This window comes from Fimicolochytrium jonesii (genome assembly GCF_025526975.1).
Source record: "Fimicolochytrium jonesii strain JEL569 chromosome Unknown EV422scaffold_29, whole genome shotgun sequence".
Classification (NCBI taxonomy): Eukaryota; Fungi; Chytridiomycota; class Chytridiomycetes; order Spizellomycetales; family Powellomycetaceae; genus Fimicolochytrium; species Fimicolochytrium jonesii.
This window is the reverse complement of record NW_026515696.1, coordinates 126,171-144,593: the sequence shown is the minus strand read 5'-3', so window position 1 is coordinate 144,593 and position 18,423 is coordinate 126,171. Positions and strand designations below refer to the sequence as shown.

Sequence of the window (18,423 nt, the reverse complement as noted above, 5' to 3'; positions counted from 1 at the left end):
TTGTTGTTGTGTTGGTGGCGGGGATTTGGGGCTGGCACTGGTAAGCGAGCGAGGGCGATATAATTGGGTATCGATTTTACCCCCGTTGTGAAACCTCGTCGGGATGTGACTGTCTGGGGGAGGGGTATTTTGCCCGCTGCCCAGCGACGATGGTGATGTCGACGCCAAATGTCTACTTCGCTCAATGTCGATATCGCTGGTGGTAGCGGTGGTCCATTTGAGTGATGAGTTGTTTTCGGGATATGTGACAGTGGAAGCGGAGTCAGCAACAGTGGCCAGATTGAGCCCGACTTTGATCGTTGCGCCATGGGTCCAATGTGTCGTTTGATCCGAGCGGTGGTGGCGTTTGAGGGAGGACAGGGTTGGGATCGTGGGTGGCGGTATGTCTCGTGAGTCCTTTTCCCTATCGGGCGACGAAGAGATGAGTCGTGCACGATCTCGGATTCTGTTATGTGCGGATGAGCTAGAATGAGCTCGTCTAAGGGTGGTGGTGATATCGGGCGACGGAAAGGGTTTTCTGTGAGCCTGGACGCGGGGATGCGGGAACGGGAAGGGGTTGTTGTTGGAGGAGTGGTATTTTGCGACTCTGAGAGGGGTGTCCGCAGAAAGGGAAGGCATGGATTGAGTGGTGGTGCTGGTGGTGGTGGGGAGTCTGCCGTCTCGTTCTTTTCGTAGCATGATTATCGCCATAGGGTTTTTACTCTCCCACATCCATAGACCCCAACCAGCGCCTTCCAGACGGAATGCAGAATATACTCTGTCCGTGGTGCGAGGCAGAGTGAGAGGGGAGAGTGGGACGGGGGTCCCGAATTGACAGGATGCGACTGACAGTGAGGGGGAGCCAAACTCCGCCCTTCTTCGCGCCCCCTCCTTCTCTCCCCTTTTCACCCTTCCCCGCGGTGTTTTCTCTCCCTGACGAGCCTTCCGATAGGCTTAAAGAGGGAGTAGAGCGGGCGGGGAGGGTGGTGATATTCCCTTGAAGACGGAGGTAGCAGCCTATGGATCCTGAATCAGCGGGATATGATATTTATGCCTATTATGTTGTGCCACTGTCCCAATAATATATAGAAGTCATCTTTAGGATGGAGATCTTGGACCGGATGAATACTTCGACGAAGTCTATATATATATAGTATTATAGGCCGCCGTCGCCAACATAGACTAATGCGAAGGTTCGTAGGAGTTCAATATATGTCTGTGGGATGGTATGGCTGCTCAAAAAAGAGGGTTTTGTGAGGAAACTGCTTTAATTTCCCTAATTGTGCCTTAAGGTAACGCGTAGAGCGTTTGGGTGGCGCAGCCAGGGTGGACCTGAGTCGCGCGTTGCTCCCTCCCTGCATAGAGGTTGCATATCCCACCCACACCCCGTTGTCCCGCACTGTCCTATGGCATAAGACTCCACAAACAACGACCCCGTTCACTTGAGCGACCGCTTCTGTGATGGGCATGCCACCGGAACGCATACGCTCGACGTCGAACATACCTGAGGCCGAACTAGAATGCGCCAACGATATTGTTCGCCTGCCCTCGTCGCGCCGCCAAAACCCGCAGCCCGCAGCTCCACCTTCCCATAATGGCCCCAGGGCGTTTGAATCGAATACGTATCCGTCGCCGCCAACGACATTCTTTCCGTGGCTTTGGTACTACGTTGCCGGTCCACAGCTAATGGAACTCCCTGCTTCTTCGCAAGTGAATGGCACGACGCCCAAGCCCATCCGCTCGTTGCGCGATATGGTGAATTGCAGTGTCACGCTATATCCCCTGCTGACGACATGGACGATGTTCTCGGCGGCTTTATTCGCTTGGCTCGGGATCCTCTGCATACCACTTTCGCCCAGTTCGGGAGCGAGATCCGGGAGTCAACAAATCTCTACCGATCTGTCGATTAACTACCCCGATGGACCTCCGATCAGTTATTCGGTGTATACCTTAGCGTTGCTTCCGTGCTATGTGGTGTCCTCCATATTGTGCGGTGGGTATTATCTGCACTTCTATTCTCCGGATCTTTGGCCAGTGGGATATATGGATGCTGTGGGAGGGTTAGCAATACCGACACTAGTCATAACCGTTGGCTTGAATCATCTAATGTACACAATCCATCCACAAGTCATCACATCCAAAGTATGGGTATGCGGACTTATCGTATTCGGCGGAAGCTACGGAATGCTTTACGGCGCTATCCGGAACGTTAAGCCAGGCGCCGGGTCGATTCCAAACTTTGCCTCTACCGTGGTTTCCCAAATGGCAAATGACCCTCAGCTTGATACAATCAACGCATCTGATCCGGAAGTGAAGCAAGGGTCCGCCAGGACTCCCCCAGGGTCTCCGATCACAGCAAATTCCAGGTGCGCACCAACTGGTGGATCGGTGGCGGAGAAAGCCTGCCGTAACAGCATCGATGGAAACGAAAACATGCGCTCACCGCCAACCAAGTCGATACCGCTGCGTACCATGCTTTGGATGATGGTCCACCTCAGCGTGTTTTTGGGACTTTACTACATGGGCCAAGTAAGTTCTACTAACAAATTTCTGGTATACAGGCTCTTACACGTTCGGTTTACCTAATAATTGATTGACAGATCCTGACGTATTTCTATTTCGAACACGCACCGTATTCGCCCATCATTGAACTATGTAGGCAGGTAGCTGGCAGTGACATTGGATAGGGTGCCAAATGTTGTCTCACCTGAATTCATTCCGGCGCGCATCCGTGTCCTTCCTGAAATGCTGGTTCAGGCTGCATCCATACCTTCACAAACGTGTTCCAAGTGGCCACCCGCTTTGCAGCAAACTACATTGGGACAAAGATGAAGTAATGTACACCTCCATTGTTTTGGACGTATGTTTGTAGCCGACGTTGACAAGTATGCTTGCTACCGTACCTTAGTGTAACGCATCTTGCAATCGGTGGAGATTTCTTCGGCACCCTTCTGCATTCCATGTGTGAGTATTACAATGTCGCAAGGCAAAAGGACCGATAGTTTTCTTCCTGGTGGATCCACCCTAACAACGCCATGGCTATGTTTTCAATAATATTATCTAGTCCTCAATAATATCTACACGATGGATCGTGCTCCATCTTCATGGGTTATTCCCGTATTCGGCATGCTCTATGGTTGTCAGGTTAGTTCGGCACAAATGGCCAGAACGGAGCTGCTGGTAGTTCCAAATTAGTGACATTCATCTATTTCCCTGATTTCCTGGCGCAGCGCTTTCTTATGATCGCCCTGACGCTTACAGATCTATGGGATCAAGTCGGCTTAAAAATAATTCGCGGTTGGAGGGTAGCCAACCAATACCGAAGTGGCGACCTGAGGCCTCGCCATTCCACCGAAGAAGGACGGGTTGTGGAACTCACGAGTCCGGACAAGATCGTAGATTTGAGTAATTGCTATCAGCAGTCGGTGGAAGCCCCCTTCGAAAGTGCCGATCCTGACTTTGTGGCCCCGTCGCCTACCTCCGACCATACGGGCAGGTGTGCGGTTAAAGGTTTCTTGTTTGACGAATCACCGGCCATAGAGAATGAATGTATAAGTTCGAACGACGATCCTGAAGTGGTACGTACTTCGCTATATCACAACTCGGACATTTGGGGTTTCTGATATGGAATTGTAGGCGAAGGAAATCGATGACAGAGACATGGAAGCGTGCACGCCGATAAGACCACAGCGGTCACTTTCTCCGGTGCACAGACAGCCACGGAGAAGCTCGGTATCTCGCAGCGCCACCCCCTTGCAGGCATCCGCTTCGCACCATATCATTCCACGGCGGAATCAGCAGGCTGTGACCGAAGATGCGCCTCTTGGTACGTCTACGACGCACAAGGCGGATTTGAATGCACATCCGCATTCAAAGGCTGCTCCTCCGGCAGTCAGTCGGCTTCCATGCCGAACACCGTCACATTTGAGCACTCCCGTCAGCCCAGACAAGTGGCCTGCACATGTCCACATGCACCGAATTTCGGAAGCTCACGGCTGTCTCGCCCGCGGCATCACAATGATAGCATTCATATCCTCGCTATGCCTTCTCCGCGAATTGCCTAATGGCCGCCATTATCGCACGCTAGAACCCTTCTTCAGTTCGGATGAAGCATTCAACCGCATGGTGTTCCAAACATGCTTCACGTTCACAATGGAGATTGTTGCAAGCGCCTTCGGACATTGGTGGGTGTACATGACCACCGGCGCAACCGTATGGGGTGAATACCGGAAGATCATTCAGCGGTACCCGGACATGGCGGTGTTTGCTGCTCTTACCCTATTTCATATCCTTTTTGACTCCACAATTATGCTGATCAAATTACAGTTTTGAGATCGTTGTTGTCGTTATTCAATTACGGGTTTGCACGAAATAGATGTGTGAAATTGATGAAATTGGTGAAGGCCCCTCACATGGAGTGACCTCATGGCTGGAAGTCGGGTATACCCGAATTGGGGAGGGTGCAATGATTTCAGCTTCATCAAGTCATCCTTCGTCATTATACGAGTCTGAGCATGTTTGACCCACAGCATTATACAGTATCGGTATGTTCATCGAAGGCTAGGTTGGCAAAGTTGCGGCCTGCACGTCTTCCTACTGTAAATCACCGCACCGATCCTTCACTCCGGAAAACTCCTACTCAAAGCCATTTCAATCTCCTTGGGAGTGTACGCGCAGACACCAAAAGAACTCGCTTGCATTACGCCTGCGATTATGGCGAGCGGACAAGTGCACTTCTCGTTAAAGGTGAAGTGGGTCGGTCTGAGCGGGGTTTAAGCCGGATCCCGCATCGGCGCGGCAGAACACGCCGGCTTTCAACTGAACCGCCCCTTTGCAAGGTCGATCATTATCTTGTTTGCTGTTAAATCATGTCACCTGCCCTGTTCGCACGCCTCTCGTAGATTGACCAAGTACTTACGAGGACATGACGTGGGAGGTGATGTTGGCCTTCGCGAGCGAGGGTTCATTTCATGTCTGATTGGACCGGGGTCGCTTGGTCCCGGTCTCCGAGCGTTGTGATTTGAGCCCGACGCTATTGAACTTCGCGATGTAATCCGCCATGCTGGCAGCAACGCTTAGCGAGCGTAGCTTTGCTTCCGCGGTGTTGCGGGGTAGAATCTTGATCGGAACTGTTTGATAAACTCCCCGAACCTCGTTTGCACTAAACATCGTCTTCCCCACTCGGCGGCATTGACGGTAAGGTATCCCACGCAGTGGTCGGTATCAGCTTCGTCTATCCATCCTAGCCTTCAGGTAAGGTATCAAGATACGTCTCTGCAAATGCATCGACGTGGCGGAAAGCCATAACCCGTGAGGTACCTGCATTGCTTGGAACACGTGTGACCTCACGCAATGCGTTCGCAAAAAAGTCCAGGACCGCGTACCTCCATAGTTACCCAAGGACCGCGTGATTGTGCGAGTCCAGTATATCTGATAACGTGCGGAAACTTACAAATGAATATTCATCTAACGGAACTAGCGTAATGAGATGCAAGGCCCTGCTCGGTGAGGACAAGGAATTCCGGGAACTGCTTTTGCCGTTCACACAGCTTACACACTGCCTGGCGGTGCACCCCATCAGGTCCGTACCTATCCCTGGCCCACATCACTACCAAAGAGTGCTTCAATGAGGCTGTTTGACCGTACCCTTACCGTGCTCGCACATGATGACTACTGTTGTTTTACCATGGGAGGACCGTCCGTCACGCCATAACCAGATGGAATAACGTCACAGGATCCGGGGCGCCCAATTGGCCGCCTTGGGAACGTACCGTAAGTGTTCAAAGGGGCCGTAACCGGTGAGACCCCCACACCGTGGGGCAACTAGCGTGCACAAGTGACGCGCAAATCGTGACATGGAGGAGTCGTAACCGGGGAGGGACCCACGCTTGCCAGGTTGCGCCTTAGCGGGCACGCCCAGGACCAAATCGGCTCTTCCCATATCGACCGCCGCCTATAAAAAAATCATACACGAGTTGCACTCGTCCTGGTTTTTATCTCAGGCCTTTCTCTCAATTCCACTCGATACCAGCGTCTGAAAATGGGTTCAACAGATCCTTCAGACCCTATCGCCGCCCCGGACGCATGTTCTGCGGATTTCGAGGGCGATTATTCGCTTACGCTACATGTTGCTGCAGTCTTTATTCTCATGGGAGTGTCTTTCACTGGCACCGTGCTGCCGATCATCGGCAAGAAATACTGCAACATGAATGTAAGTTGAATGACATCTCCGTTCTCGTTCCTCGAATTGTGTTTGATGAATGCCCTTCAATGTGACAGTTCGGAGACCTTCCCTTCCAATCTCTCAAACTCTTTGGGGCGGGTGTCATCCTTGCCACCGCGCTAGTTCACATGTATAGTCCGGCACAATCTACGCTCACCAGCCCTTGCCTTCCGCAAGTATTCCAAGATTACGGTTCGTGGGCGGGCGTCATTGCCCTTGTGGGCATGTTCTTCACCCACCTTGTTCAAGTTGTCGGCATCAGCATTCTCCGTCGTCGCCACATGTTGCCTTCCCTCCCGACGTCAGATGACTCGAAGCCCCGTCCTACATCCACCAGAAGCGGTCTCGAAACATCCATCCCCGGCGGTCAAGGAGATATGGACATTGAAGTGCACAGCATCCACTCCCACTCGCCTGCCCACGCCGACCGAGCCCATTTCCACAGTTTCGTTCTCGCCGATGCCGAAAAGACCCTCACCACGCACATCCTGGAAGCTGGCATCGCTTCCCACTCCATCATCGTTGGATTGACCCTCGGCGTCGCGCGTGCTGAGTTTGGCTCGGTGTTGGTGGCCCTTTGCTTCCATCAGCTCTTCGAAGGGCTCGCTCTATCCACTGTTGTTATGGATGCCAACTTCGAAAAGCGCGCGATGGCGTTTGGAATGGTGACGTTCTACTCATTGACTACTCCCGTCGGCATTGCCCTCGGGATCGGGCTACGTGAAACCTTCAATGACAGCGCTACGAGTACCTTGATTGTTATTGGCGTACTGGACTCGCTGTCTGCGGGCATCTTGCTGTACGACGGGCTGGTTAACATCGTTGTGCCGCATTTCGCATCGGAGAGGTTCAAAATGGGCTCTGCTAAGCAGTCGCTTGTTCAGTTTCTTGTCATGTGGCTTGGTGCGGGTGTGATGGCTTTGATTGGGCGATGGGCTTAGATATAGAGCACTGCAAATGTAGATGTTCATTTGTATCATTGTTGTATGTACTCAGAATGATGTAGCGCTCGCGCCAGGAAAGAGTTGTAAACACGTCGTATTGATTCGGTGATCGGGGATGTTGCCACCAATAAGCATCAACTTTCCGAGGGAACATTGCAATACAGGTTGCGTTGTGCGGGAGGCACTGTTTAGCTGCGGTGTTATTGGTTCCGACCACAGCAAATCAATGTTCGGAGTAAGTCCGCACACCTACGTTTTTGCCACCAACCTATCAACGAACATACTCGCATATGCCTGGTCGGCAAGTTCATCGCTCATCATCTCCAAGCGCATAGAAAGAGTTCGATACCTCTGCCAAAATCGCGAACACCGACTCCATTATACGGATATCACCTTATTGAGCCCTGTAAACGCCAGTCTACGTTACACATCAAGCAGAGATCCTTTCATCCTATCGTCCTTCACTCTTATCCGTGGCTCGTCGGCTCCTATTGTGAATGTCACAGCCGGGGAAAACCGAGAGGGATGAAGCGCTTTTATACACAACGGCTCTAACCTCGAAGGGCCGCAACGCGTACTATCCCTTTGTACATAGTACGTCGTCGACATGATGGGATTTGTACCTGCTGGTTCCTCTGCTGGCTAACAGATTTCACCTCAACGCAGCGTTGTGTGATATTGTATTAGAAAAGTATCACTCTAACTCCACCGCAAACTCTAACCCCACCGCCAACTCCAACTCCGACGCAAACTCTAACCCCACCGCAAACTCTGACTCCGACGCAAACTCGAACCCCACCGCAAACCCCAACTCCGACGCAAACTCGAACCCCACAAACTCTAACCCCACCGCAAACTCTAAACGTGGACCGAGCCGTCTATTTGGCGCGCCGGGACTTGTGCCGCCTGAGATCGTCGTAGCTGCGATCCCGCCGTCTCCGATCGTGTTTGTTGTGGCGGTCGTCGTGGGGCCCCACATTCTCATCGTTCTCGCGCCTGATTTTTTCCTTCTTTCGTCCTTCTCGTTCCCGCACACTATCTTCCGCTTCAGCACGCGCCTTCAACGCCACGGCTCTATCTCTCAATATCTCCGCCTCCTTCTTCTCCGCCTCAGCAGTTTTCTGGCGAGCCACCGCCAGCTGCTGCTTGATCTCCTCTAAAGCCAGTTGCGCACGCAGCTCCTTGGCCTCGGCTTCCATCCGCGTCACTCGTTCGTTCTCACCATCTTACGACGGAGAGTCAATCAGAAACGCCAACCGGATATACATGCAATGGACCACACTTACCGTTTGCATCACGGGCACACGAGCTTCCGCCACTCATCCTCGAGTTTCCGGATCTCCGCGTTTTCGTCACCAAGCAGCATCCGCCAACTGCCCCGCGTCTTTGATGATTTGGATCACATCCAGATCAGTGTATCTGGTGGTACCAGGCACGGGCACCGCACCGTGGTGGTCATGCGAAGCGAATTTTCCCGTCAATGAAAGGCCTGCTCACGCGAGACGCTGATCAGCGGCACCATACGTCTTGCTTTGCTTGGATCAATGGACATACCCAGGATTCATCTTCATCGGACCACAGAAAAGGGAAAACTCTTGATGGACGAGGTGAGAGACGCTCCATGAGAGGAAAAAAAGACAATCGGCGGTGTCCCAGTCCGGGATGCGATGCTCGGAAGTCTGCAACGCATGCATAAGAGGACGGTCTATACGGCAGGAAACGAAATCTAAGCTCAAACAGAGATACTACCCTCGGATTGGCCTTAACACGCCATGCTGCAAATTCCTGAGGCTCTTCTTTGGTCAGGATATCGTCATGCATGGAGATAAAATCGTCACACATCCAGAAGGATGCCATCCGGACCCGAGGCCGGCCGGCCGCCTCGGCAGGCGTTAAGCTGCGGCCTTGGACTTTGGTTGGGGTATGGAGAGGAGAAGGCGCCGGGCTTGCCCCTATCGGTGTTCGCGACCCAGCTTGCTGATCATGTTGTCGTTGGAGTTGTTGTTGTTGAGGGTGTTCATGCCCCCTGTCATGAGTTGACATTGCTCGATCTTGCGGATGTGGACGCGATTGGATGGATGCCCTTGAGAGAGTCGACAGTCTAGGACGCGTCTGTGCGCGCTCAGAACGAGAACGCGTCGCGTCTTGGATTTTGGGAATTTCGAAGGTTCACGCGTGAGGGAAGAGCGAATCCAGGGAATCCCGCATGCAGTCGCGCGTGCAGGACTTGCGCAGCATGAAGCGCGTTAATGGACGAACTGTACGTAAGCAACTTCAGGGGAGATTGCCAAGCAGTCAGTCCATCGAGAGAGGAGTATAAAAGGACGCGGCGAGAATCCGCAGTTCTAGATCTAGATCTAGCACTCATCGACGCAGCAACCTGACTGATGGTAAGCACTCTCTCCCCAACCACAGATCGAAGTTCAGCGTGTCTGCCCATCGTCACATCCTCTTGAGCCAGCACCAAGCACTGAACTGACTAGGCTCTACAGGCTTTCACGCAATTTACGGACCGAGATGACTTTACCAGAGCTGACTGGTGCGTACATACAACGCATACGGTACGTTCCTACTCTCTGCTATTGTAGATTGATACTGGCATTTTGAATACAACTTCTTCACCTTTTATGCGATCTTCTCTCATATCAAGCATGCTGAACCCCCTGAAGCCGAACACCACGCGGCTCATTGAGCCAAGCTCAAGGCGAGGAAGGCCACAGCAGATGGTAGGTCCTTTTTTGCTATCGTGGAGTGCTACTGGCATTCTGGTCACTGATTTTGTCACCTCTTTGCAGCCTTGTCATCTGTGCAAAGCACAAGGAGCCTTTTGAAACCGATCACTCCGCGGCTATCAACGCCAGCCAGCCCAAGTGGTTCGCATATAGCTTTGACCATACAAACCACAATGGGTCTCGTTGTTTTGTCACAAATTGATCTCCCGGTTTTCCAATAATCAATTTGATGCTTATACTTTCTGCTTTGGTTACATTTCCCACAGTACGTTTTCATGTGCCGACAACATGTACGGGATGGAGAGAGCATTGCAGCGTGCAACGGGTAGCGTCTACGGGCCTCTTATGGCTGTCATGTGCCGCAGTCGTCTACGGGCCTCTTTTGGCTGCCATGTGCCGACAACATCTACGGGCCTCCCTAGGCTGTCATGTGCTGTTTGAGTCTACGGGCCTCTTAGAGGCTGTCATGTGCCTCACATCTCTACGGGCCTAATATTAGGCTGTCATGTGCTGATGATACTCCCCTGCAACCTCTCCCTCAGTCCTTGCACCGGACTTCCAAATTGAAAGCACATGGTACGTTACAGTTCATGGTATTCGATAAAGATCCTGACGATTTGCGTACTGATTCCAAATGTTTTCTTCGTAAATTCTTTCATCTGCCGAGCAGCCTCAAATCACACGTGGAAGTTCATGCAGAAAAGTATCGTATTTGTCTGCGACTGGGTTGCACCGGCACGCCCGAAAGGAAATGCTCATTCTTTTGACTTCACTTAGGGCCCTCATTCTTGTACCACGACAATTCTCTACCAGCATAACTACATGGATGTTCATAAAGCAAGGCCGCACTTGACAGTGGCGTCAGAGAAGTGCTCGACCGCGTCGTCGCCGGCCGGACGCTCCGGACAACCCGAGCGTCGAGATTGGAAATGCATGCACAACACATTCTCGCCATCTGGCTGGGCATTATGCCCAGACCCCTCAGCTTTGCTCGGAGAAGCACCATTGTGGCTCTCGCACAGTGCAGTCATAGCAGCTAGAGGAGGATTCACTAGATACTAGGCGTAGATCTATCTATATGGAGAGGCGCGTCCAGGGGGCCGGTGAATTAAATTGACAGCGGCCTTGCTTTATGAACGGCACTGTACATGGATGCGAGACGCATACTGCGATGGTAGGTAAATACTGTGGTCCGGCGCCTCAATACATCATCTTCATAACCCGCCTCCTCCCTTTTGGTGTGTTCTTCAGCTTCCGGTGTTCGCGAAGCTTTTCACCCCACCCCCTCCCTGTATAAATGTCACCTGGATCATGTATTAGACTGCAAGCCTTCTCAACTTGTTGACGGAAGAAATGAATACATTGAAAAACTCCGATTTCCGCCGTTCCGACGAAGCGTTGTGAATGCATACACTACTTGGTACTGTATAAAGAGTCCATTTGTACATACGCGACATTCAAACGCCGGCTGTTTAAAAGGATGTGGGCGTCCCTCTAGCTGTCGGTTGCCTATATGAATCGGGCTTTACTGCCGAAATGATGGCGAAAACCCCGAGCGGCATTCGAATCTTGATACCGCAAGGAAGAAAGCGCTACGGCCGCAACGCAAGCAACGCAGCGCTCGGATCGTCCGTTCCTCCCTTGGTGTCTCCGACGGGGGAACCTGTATCTGGAGGCGAACTGACAGGTGGATACCCGAGGGGCGACAGGGGCGAGCCAGTGGACGGGCCAGTAGTTCCCGATGATCCCCGCGGCTGTATTTCACGAATAGGCCCAAGCGACAAGCGCCGTTGCCCGGCCATGAACGCTTTGTGTTCGTCAATTTCGTTCGCAAACTTTCGTACCATGGTGTAGAAAGCGGTCTCGGTCTCGGCGGCTTCTTTGAATCCCCACCGGTGGATGTGAGGCACTTTACGGAGGGCGGAGAAGTCGAACTGATTGGCCTTTCGCATGGCGCTTGAAAGCCGCTTCAGAGGCAGCGTCACGAGGTAGCTCACCAGCGCGACGATGGCGACCATGCATGCGCCGGTGATACAGACGGACTTGATCGCAGCGTTCCTGGCTTGGATCAAAGGGCGCAAGAGGTCGGACTGTGGTATGCCCATGCATAAGATGATCTCAAAGCCGTAATCGTCCTTGATTGAACGCAGGGCAGCCCAGTATTTCTCGCCTTCGACTTTCACGGCAAATTCTACGGCGCTCGGGATGTTCGTCCAGTTGGAATAGCGGGCGATCGTGGCGTTGCTGATCGTCTGCAGCGGCACGCTTCCGATGGAGGATATCAACGCGGGGCCGTCGCCTGCTTCATTCAGTCCCAAGTCTAATCGATTCGTAGCCAACGTCCTACCACGATAGTCAATCATTGCGATGATTGTGTTCGGCGTTGCCTGCACCGCTCTCAACATAGAAACCAGCGGCTTGATGTCCAACACCCCAACCAAGAGAAAATCATAATTCTGCGTGTAGGGTGGGGCTTTCGGAGGGGGCTTGGTTAACCAGAGGGCTTTTTGGCACGCCAAACCCGCCTCCACTTTAACGTTTGCCTTGTTGCCGTCGTTGCTGTGCCAGACAAACCAGTTTGGTGATTTCCATCTGACTTTGGGGGTTGCCGGCACGTCGTTTCTCGACGCCTGTGGGTTCGTCGGGATGGAGACCAGCACGTCGAGCGTGACGCGCTCATCTAGCCCAGTGCCTACGATCATCCCAGAACCGTTGTCACAGATTTGAACGGTTTCGTTGATGGGATAATCGCAGAACCGCGCAAGTGTGTTGTTTCCCCCGCAGAAGACGGTCTCGCCCCATATCGTGTCACGATTGACCAGAAACCCTGCAGCGGCATTGTTTCGCATGGCGATATGCATAACTTCGAGCTTGACCTCCTGATCATACTGCGGGTCGTTCATACGGCTGGATCGATTCGCCAAGAACCGATCCATGTAGCTTCCTGTGGCCGTGCCGTGCTCCAGGTCATGAATGACATTGAGGCAGTTGGAACTGAAGCTGATGACGTTGCTGGCGAGGCTCCTTTCGATATCGCGGCGCACGACGCCGATGACGACGTCACCGGCGGAAGCCGTTCCAGAGAACAAGTAGACGCAGAGCGGCGCCACGACCACGCCGGTGGTCACCAAAATCAGGGCAAGCAGGATAGCACCGACTGGTATCCGAAGCTTATCCATTCTTTTTGATTGCCCTTGTCAAACTTCGGAATCGTGAGCTTTCGTCCCGGCTTCGGTCGAGTGGGTGGGTTTCCCAAGATGTAGGGACCCACTGAAATGGTCTGAGTTTTTAAAGTTTTCAATGCAGATCCTCCCGATCCACGGGCTTGGGAAAATCATTCCGATTCGGTTTGCGCGCCTGAGCCCTGGCTAGAGAAGACTTCAGAAATGTCGGACCGTGGCTGAGACATCCGGCAGGGATTGGCTGATCACCGTGGCCGTAGCATACGATGTGTTTGGCATGTAGAAGCATCCATGGAACCGTCAGGGAACTTTGGGCTGTGCACGGATAAGTCTTGGAAAATGAACCACACCGTTTTTCGATTTTGTGCGGACATCGTGGGCCCATTTCAACAGTGCAAGGAGAATGATGTTACAATGCGTCCGGCCGGACGTTCAGATGTAAGGCATGCCTGCTGTGAAGCTGTTGCAAGTCTCCTGGGTTTCGCAAAGATTGGACTTGCTCGATGCGATGGATGTAAGTAAACAACGCACGACTGCGGATTGATGTCGTTCACTTGGCCAACTAAATCCTTCTCAATATCACTTCCTCTCCCAGATGGAGGAAGCGAGAAGTCGGGGCAGCGCAGTGGGCGCCAAGGACAGTGGGTACTCGTGCTGGCGAAGCAATTCCCTGAAACACGAGTGGCCAGCGTCAACTCCTCCTTCGAAACGGAGCTTCGGCTGCCTGCTATATAGCTTTTGCGTCAGAAACAGACCGCGGAAATTCAGAGGCGCGTGGGCGAGGAAGGAGCTACCCCATATGCCGAGAGGAAAGCTGTCGCCGATCAAAAGCGTGTGAAGAAGTGGAGGAGGTGGATGCGTCGAGAGTGCAAGATAATGCACGGCAGAACCTGCTACGCACCTCGGAGAACGAGGCTTGTGGATGAGAGGACGCCGTCAGAGAGGAAGGAAATGCACGACAGAACGACTCATGCACCGCCGACGCCGATAGGAGGCGTCAAGAAGGGAAAGACGGCCGGAAGCTTGCGCAGGCGCGCGGCAGCGGGGCAACTACTGAGTCGATGCGCCAGGGACTGGTGGCTGCCCATGAGAACGCACGATAGGACACACATGGGCCTGCCGATGCTGAGAAGTAGACCGGCGCACCCGGCGGGAGAAGAGCAATCAACCGCGGATTCTACGGCGGCTGCCTTCGCTACCGTGAGGACGATGGAAACTAGCGCAAACCGACCGGCATCGAAAGGGATCACTGGACAACTTTGCCCCCAAAAATCCCTTGGTCAGTCCGTAAACTCGGTACAAGTGCTACTGTAGGTCTATGGCTTCTAGGCTATTTTATGATACAGTCAACCGACATTGCGTCTTTTACCGATTTCCGATGGCCGCTTCCAGCGACGGAATCCACGCAGTCAAATTGTGGGGAACATCTGTATCCATAGAGTAAAGACCCGACAACACCAGAAGATCGTAAGCCTCCATCGAGGGTATCCATTCCGGTCTCATTACCGTCAAGGTTCCCCAGGTGCTGCCCTTATGGATGGCGTATCCAAAATTCTTATGCATTTGAATGACCGGGGTCAAGCTGCCGTCCTTCGGATGTCGACACGATATGGTGAAACGTGCTTCCGCCTGGTTGTAAGATTCTTGCAGATGCCATTGCGAGCCGTCTTTGAGTTTGAAAGGTACGCTCAAGGGCTGAACACGCTGAATACGGTGAGAGAAGAAAGCAAGTCAGATCCGATGCAACGCTGCCTCGTCCGACCGCAACACGTTTTGCAATAGCATACCCCAAAGTTAGCTTCCTTGTCCGCGACAAACTCCATCTTCTCCCCGGTCGAAACATCCTTGAACACCCATCCCACCTTGAACATATCCCACCCCTTTTGCGGCCTCAGGTCGTACAACGGCTTTGTGGCTCCTTCCGGCGGCATCTTGGCAAGGAATTGTTTGCCCTGTCCCCAGTCATACGCATCGACGATTTTGCTCATTCTCCATATAGGCGCCCACTTGCCGGGAAGTTCGACCTCACCAAAAACGTACAGGGGGTAATATTGCTCGTCGACGAGATACAAGCCGTCTCTTGTAGTATTGTGGGGGTTGTAAGCGATCTTGAGCAACGTTGGAAAGGATGGCCGGTGGGGTGTTGGCATAGCTTTTGGAAATGTTGGAAAGGCTTGCGGGTGGGGTGCTGGCATAGCTGTTGGGTATAAAGCGTGGTGAGGTGGATGGTCCATGTCGGAGATGTGGCGACGGCGCTCAGCGGCTGGGGTTCGACGAACGCCTATCGTCGTGTCTTATTGATCAAGCTGCCAGCTGGGGGTTGCCTTGACCTTCACAACGAACGAGAGGGTATATATATGTACTGTACAGTTACTGGCAGCGGCCCATTTTTGCCATACTGGAGCCCACGGACTCCTCCCTTCCCTGCCCACCGAATACAGTAAATTTAAAGTTTCACGCCGATCGGCGGCCGATCCCACGGTAACCAGGAGTCTGAGAGTCTTTGACGCTTGATCAATTGAGTCTCGACGGCTTACGACCACAACGCGCGCCAGAAGTTAACCTAATGTTCCCACGGGCGCACGCGGCCAGTTTCAGTCCCTCTTGCAACAAGTCAAAGCGTCCAAGCCCGGTCTCTACCAATCTCACAGTGGAAATGCGTACAACGAGCAGGGCATCCTCTCTTATGCAGAGATTGTCGGCAATCCTGCTTGGAAGACATACTGGGATGACGAGGCGAAGGCGAGCGCGGCGTACAGTGCTCAGGACAGGACCTTTGTGTCGTTTGACTCGGTGGATGCTGTCAAGTACAAGGTGGAGCAGGTCAAGCAACGGGGAATGAAGGGCGCAATGTACGCCAGTATGGCTCATGGGTCAGGACGATTCCCAGAACACGTTGCCTACCACCTTGTCTGGTGGTTTGAGAGGATAGCAGGATGGGATTTCCTTTGTTGTGCGGTTGTTATGTGCGACAGTAGCCTGAACGGCGAGGCGTAGAGTGACTAGAAGCACTAGATCGCTTAGAGCTTACCTAGACATTAGTAAAATAGAACGATGTCTGATGGCGCAGATTCGCAAAATTAACCTTTCATTCTAGCAAATGAAGGCATACCGGCGTCCGCTGCTGTAGACAACTTGCCGATGTCTAGAAGTCTATGCTTCTGAGACGCGAAAAAAATCTATCGCCGATGATTCCATCGCGGGCGGCGAGCGATGGTTTTGTACGCCTTTTTGGTGGGCTTGGTCGAGCGTGCGAGACCTTTGAAGGAAACGTAGTATGTCGGGCGAGGTGCTGATAAGTGTTTCGTCGCCGGTAATGTTTTGCAGCGTGTTCGCGATAGCCATACGGTAACCTTGCAGTGTTCTGACGGCGAGACGCTTTCTCGGAGTGAACGTCGGTGAGGAAGTTTAGAACCGATGAATGGCCGGCGCGAACGGGATCAATGTGCTGTTATGGACACCAGCGTACGTAGCTCCGCCAGACGGAGTTGTGGTTTGTGTTGTTCGCGAGGGACTGGAGCGTACTGTCGATAGCCGCCTGCGATAGGCCTTGTTGTGCGCTATAATACCGGATAACCGCCATGCGATTGTGACCGTCATGCGGAAGCCTGCTCTGGGCTTGGAATACCTTTGGTTTGGATGGAATCGGTATTGGGTTGGCGATTGAGAGACGAAGGAGGAGTGGGAAGGCTGCGTGCGACGGCCAGAAAGGTGTTATGAGGGTCAGGGTGTGCACTTCCTCGTCGAAGATTTTGCGGGCAATGCTTGTAATGAGCAGCCACGGCGGTACGTAGCAGAGGTGATGATTCCATGATATCTGTGGCGAAGGCTTGTGGGTCGCGTGGATCGAGCGTTCAGTCGTTCGGAATGCGAGGATTGGGGTTCGTGCCCGTCGCGAAAAACTCCATTGTGTGATTCAACGTCCATCGACCTTGAATCTGCCGAAGGATTCGCGGGCTGAGCTGGTAGTCGTTCCGATCGTTCTGTTGATGAGAGTCGAGGTCCGCTATCACGCTTTCTTTGCCGGGAATGTGGAACGCCTGCCACCATGTGTTCTGATGCCGATAGCGAAGGAGAAGATGCTCAATGACCTGCAAAAGGTGGTCCGTGTGGCCGCCGCCATTGTTGAAGCAGAACATTGTTGGCATGTTGTCCGTCATGTGGATAACGTGCGCACTCAAGAAATCGAAACCATGTCGCTCGCGAAGGATGTCGACGGTGCGGACTTGCGCTATTGCTTCGAGGATGTTGTTGGAGACGAGACGGTCGAACTTCTGACGTCGAATGGTCCGTTGAAGATCGGCGAAGGAGAACTCGGGAAAGTGGCGTTGAATGAGCGCCGGCGCCCACCGTTCCTGGACGCGAATGAGCTCGCCCGTTTACTTACGCATCCGTTTGTCCCGTCGGTGTTCCCGAAAGGTTCGACGCGCTGTACGTAAGCGCGGCGCCCATTTAATTAAGCCATAGTCACGTGATAAGCGTTCTTTCACTGTCAGGAGCGAAATACATTCATCGAGGCCCGTCGGAAGGGTGAGTTTGGATGGACCTAGTAGACCTACTGTATGTACCTTCCCGCCTACCTACATAGTTGCTAGCCGTCACGAGCGCAAGCTGCCCCCTTGTTGTGGTCGGTCAAGATCTTGACTCGCTAGGGCGTCGGGCGAGCGGGACGGTGGTCCACGTCAGACGAAGGCCGACGCGTGGGCTTGCACAAAATGCCAAATGGCTCCCCTTTTGCCACAGCTTGACCTTCAGGCTTCGTGTAGGCATGGATGTATGTACACTGCAGGCAGGGCAAGTAAACAGCGGATTGATTTTGAAAGTGATCGGGAGACTCGGACGACCACAGGTTTTTGGGTATGTGTGCAATTTGCGCGCCTTTGGAGGAGCATTCTCTGACGTCGCAACTTGCCCTGTACAGGGTCCGTCGGGATTCTCGTAGCATGAAGCCTCTGTTCATCTCATGCCGCTTTTAAGAGATGGTTTACCCGGGACTTACCAACACCCTCACGCGAGGCGATTTGCGCTTGATTCCCCTTGTTTGCATGTGCATCCCAGCACATGTGGGGTGTCGCAACAGGGGATGATGTGGGCGAGGGCTTTCTGTTCTTGCTCTTTCTGTCACCACTTCCGCGGCTCGAAGAAAATGCACACACAAAAAGGGACAGGTCATCTGCGATTGTGCATTTGCGGCTAGACGGGCCGGCCGCGCGGCATTGCGGGCATCAAAAGTTCCTAAGTCTTTGCCGACGCTGCTCATGCGTGGAAGCACTTTGCAGGTGCGGCCGCGGAGTTCGCATGCGCAACGAGCATGAAAGCTCGACCGTGGCCGAAAGCCAGCGGTAACATTCGAGCATCGGTGG

The 18,423-nt window shown here is 53.1% G+C and overlaps 5 protein-coding genes across 5 annotated transcripts; 3 read left to right on the top strand and 2 right to left on the bottom strand.

The window, feature by feature from the left end:
• The first annotated feature begins 1,132 nt into the window (after nucleotides 1-1,132).
• Nucleotides 1,133-3,637, top strand: EV422DRAFT_542121 (uncharacterized protein). Its single transcript, XM_053071251.1, has 7 exons — nucleotides 1,133-1,172; nucleotides 1,272-2,508; nucleotides 2,580-2,634; nucleotides 2,737-2,812; nucleotides 2,888-2,943; nucleotides 3,044-3,123; nucleotides 3,210-3,637. The coding sequence occupies exons 2-7, from the start codon at nucleotides 1,441-1,443 to the stop codon at nucleotides 3,600-3,602; spliced, it is 1,728 nt and encodes a 575-aa protein (XP_052922224.1). The 5' UTR covers nucleotides 1,133-1,172; nucleotides 1,272-1,440; the 3' UTR covers nucleotides 3,603-3,637.
• Nucleotides 3,638-5,886: 2,249 nt separating this feature from the next.
• Nucleotides 5,887-7,279, top strand: EV422DRAFT_542110 (Zinc/iron permease). The gene is made up of 2 exons (XM_053071250.1): nucleotides 5,887-6,190; nucleotides 6,259-7,279. Exons 1-2 carry the CDS (start codon nucleotides 6,020-6,022, stop codon nucleotides 7,141-7,143), a joined length of 1,056 nt encoding a protein of 351 aa, XP_052922223.1. The 5' UTR covers nucleotides 5,887-6,019; the 3' UTR covers nucleotides 7,144-7,279.
• Nucleotides 7,280-7,550: 271 nt separating this feature from the next.
• On the top strand, nucleotides 7,551-8,378 carry EV422DRAFT_229232 (uncharacterized protein). Its single transcript, XM_053065539.1, has 2 exons — nucleotides 7,551-7,740; nucleotides 7,813-8,378. Exons 1-2 carry the CDS (start codon nucleotides 7,644-7,646, stop codon nucleotides 8,304-8,306), a joined length of 591 nt encoding a protein of 196 aa, XP_052922222.1. The 5' UTR covers nucleotides 7,551-7,643; the 3' UTR covers nucleotides 8,307-8,378.
• Nucleotides 8,379-11,074: 2,696 nt separating this feature from the next.
• On the bottom strand, nucleotides 11,075-13,133 carry EV422DRAFT_542104 (uncharacterized protein). Its single transcript, XM_053071249.1, has one exon. It carries the CDS (start codon nucleotides 13,055-13,057, stop codon nucleotides 11,471-11,473), a length of 1,587 nt encoding a protein of 528 aa, XP_052922221.1. The 5' UTR covers nucleotides 13,058-13,133; the 3' UTR covers nucleotides 11,075-11,470.
• A 1,266-nt stretch (nucleotides 13,134-14,399) lies between these two features.
• On the bottom strand, nucleotides 14,400-15,434 carry EV422DRAFT_229185 (uncharacterized protein). Its single transcript, XM_053065538.1, has 2 exons — nucleotides 14,848-15,434; nucleotides 14,400-14,764 (listed from the first exon to the last, which is right to left on the bottom strand). The coding sequence occupies exons 1-2, from the start codon at nucleotides 15,292-15,294 to the stop codon at nucleotides 14,426-14,428; spliced, it is 786 nt and encodes a 261-aa protein (XP_052922220.1). The 5' UTR covers nucleotides 15,295-15,434; the 3' UTR covers nucleotides 14,400-14,425.
• Nucleotides 15,435-18,423: the final 2,989 nt, after the last annotated feature.

Coding starts and splice junctions, on each gene's coding strand:
- EV422DRAFT_542121 (XM_053071251.1), top strand. CDS start 1,441: ATGGGCATGCCACCGGAACGCATACGCTCGACGTCGAACATACCTGAG. Junction 2,944..3,043: donor CACCCTTCTGCATTCCATGT/GTGAGTATTACA, acceptor AATATTATCTAG/TCCTCAATAATATCTACACG. Junction 3,124..3,209: donor GCATGCTCTATGGTTGTCAG/GTTAGTTCGGCA, acceptor TTCCTGGCGCAG/CGCTTTCTTATGATCGCCCT.
- EV422DRAFT_542110 (XM_053071250.1), top strand. CDS start 6,020: ATGGGTTCAACAGATCCTTCAGACCCTATCGCCGCCCCGGACGCATGT. Junction 6,191..6,258: donor AGAAATACTGCAACATGAAT/GTAAGTTGAATG, acceptor TCAATGTGACAG/TTCGGAGACCTTCCCTTCCA.
- EV422DRAFT_229232 (XM_053065539.1), top strand. CDS start 7,644: ATGTCACAGCCGGGGAAAACCGAGAGGGATGAAGCGCTTTTATACACA. Junction 7,741..7,812: donor GTACTATCCCTTTGTACATA/GTACGTCGTCGA, acceptor ACCTCAACGCAG/CGTTGTGTGATATTGTATTA.
- EV422DRAFT_542104 (XM_053071249.1), bottom strand. CDS start 13,057: ATGGATAAGCTTCGGATACCAGTCGGTGCTATCCTGCTTGCCCTGATT.
- EV422DRAFT_229185 (XM_053065538.1), bottom strand. CDS start 15,294: ATGGACCATCCACCTCACCACGCTTTATACCCAACAGCTATGCCAGCA. Junction 14,765..14,847: donor ACAAGGAAGCTAACTTTGGG/GTATGCTATTGC, acceptor CACCGTATTCAG/CGTGTTCAGCCCTTGAGCGT.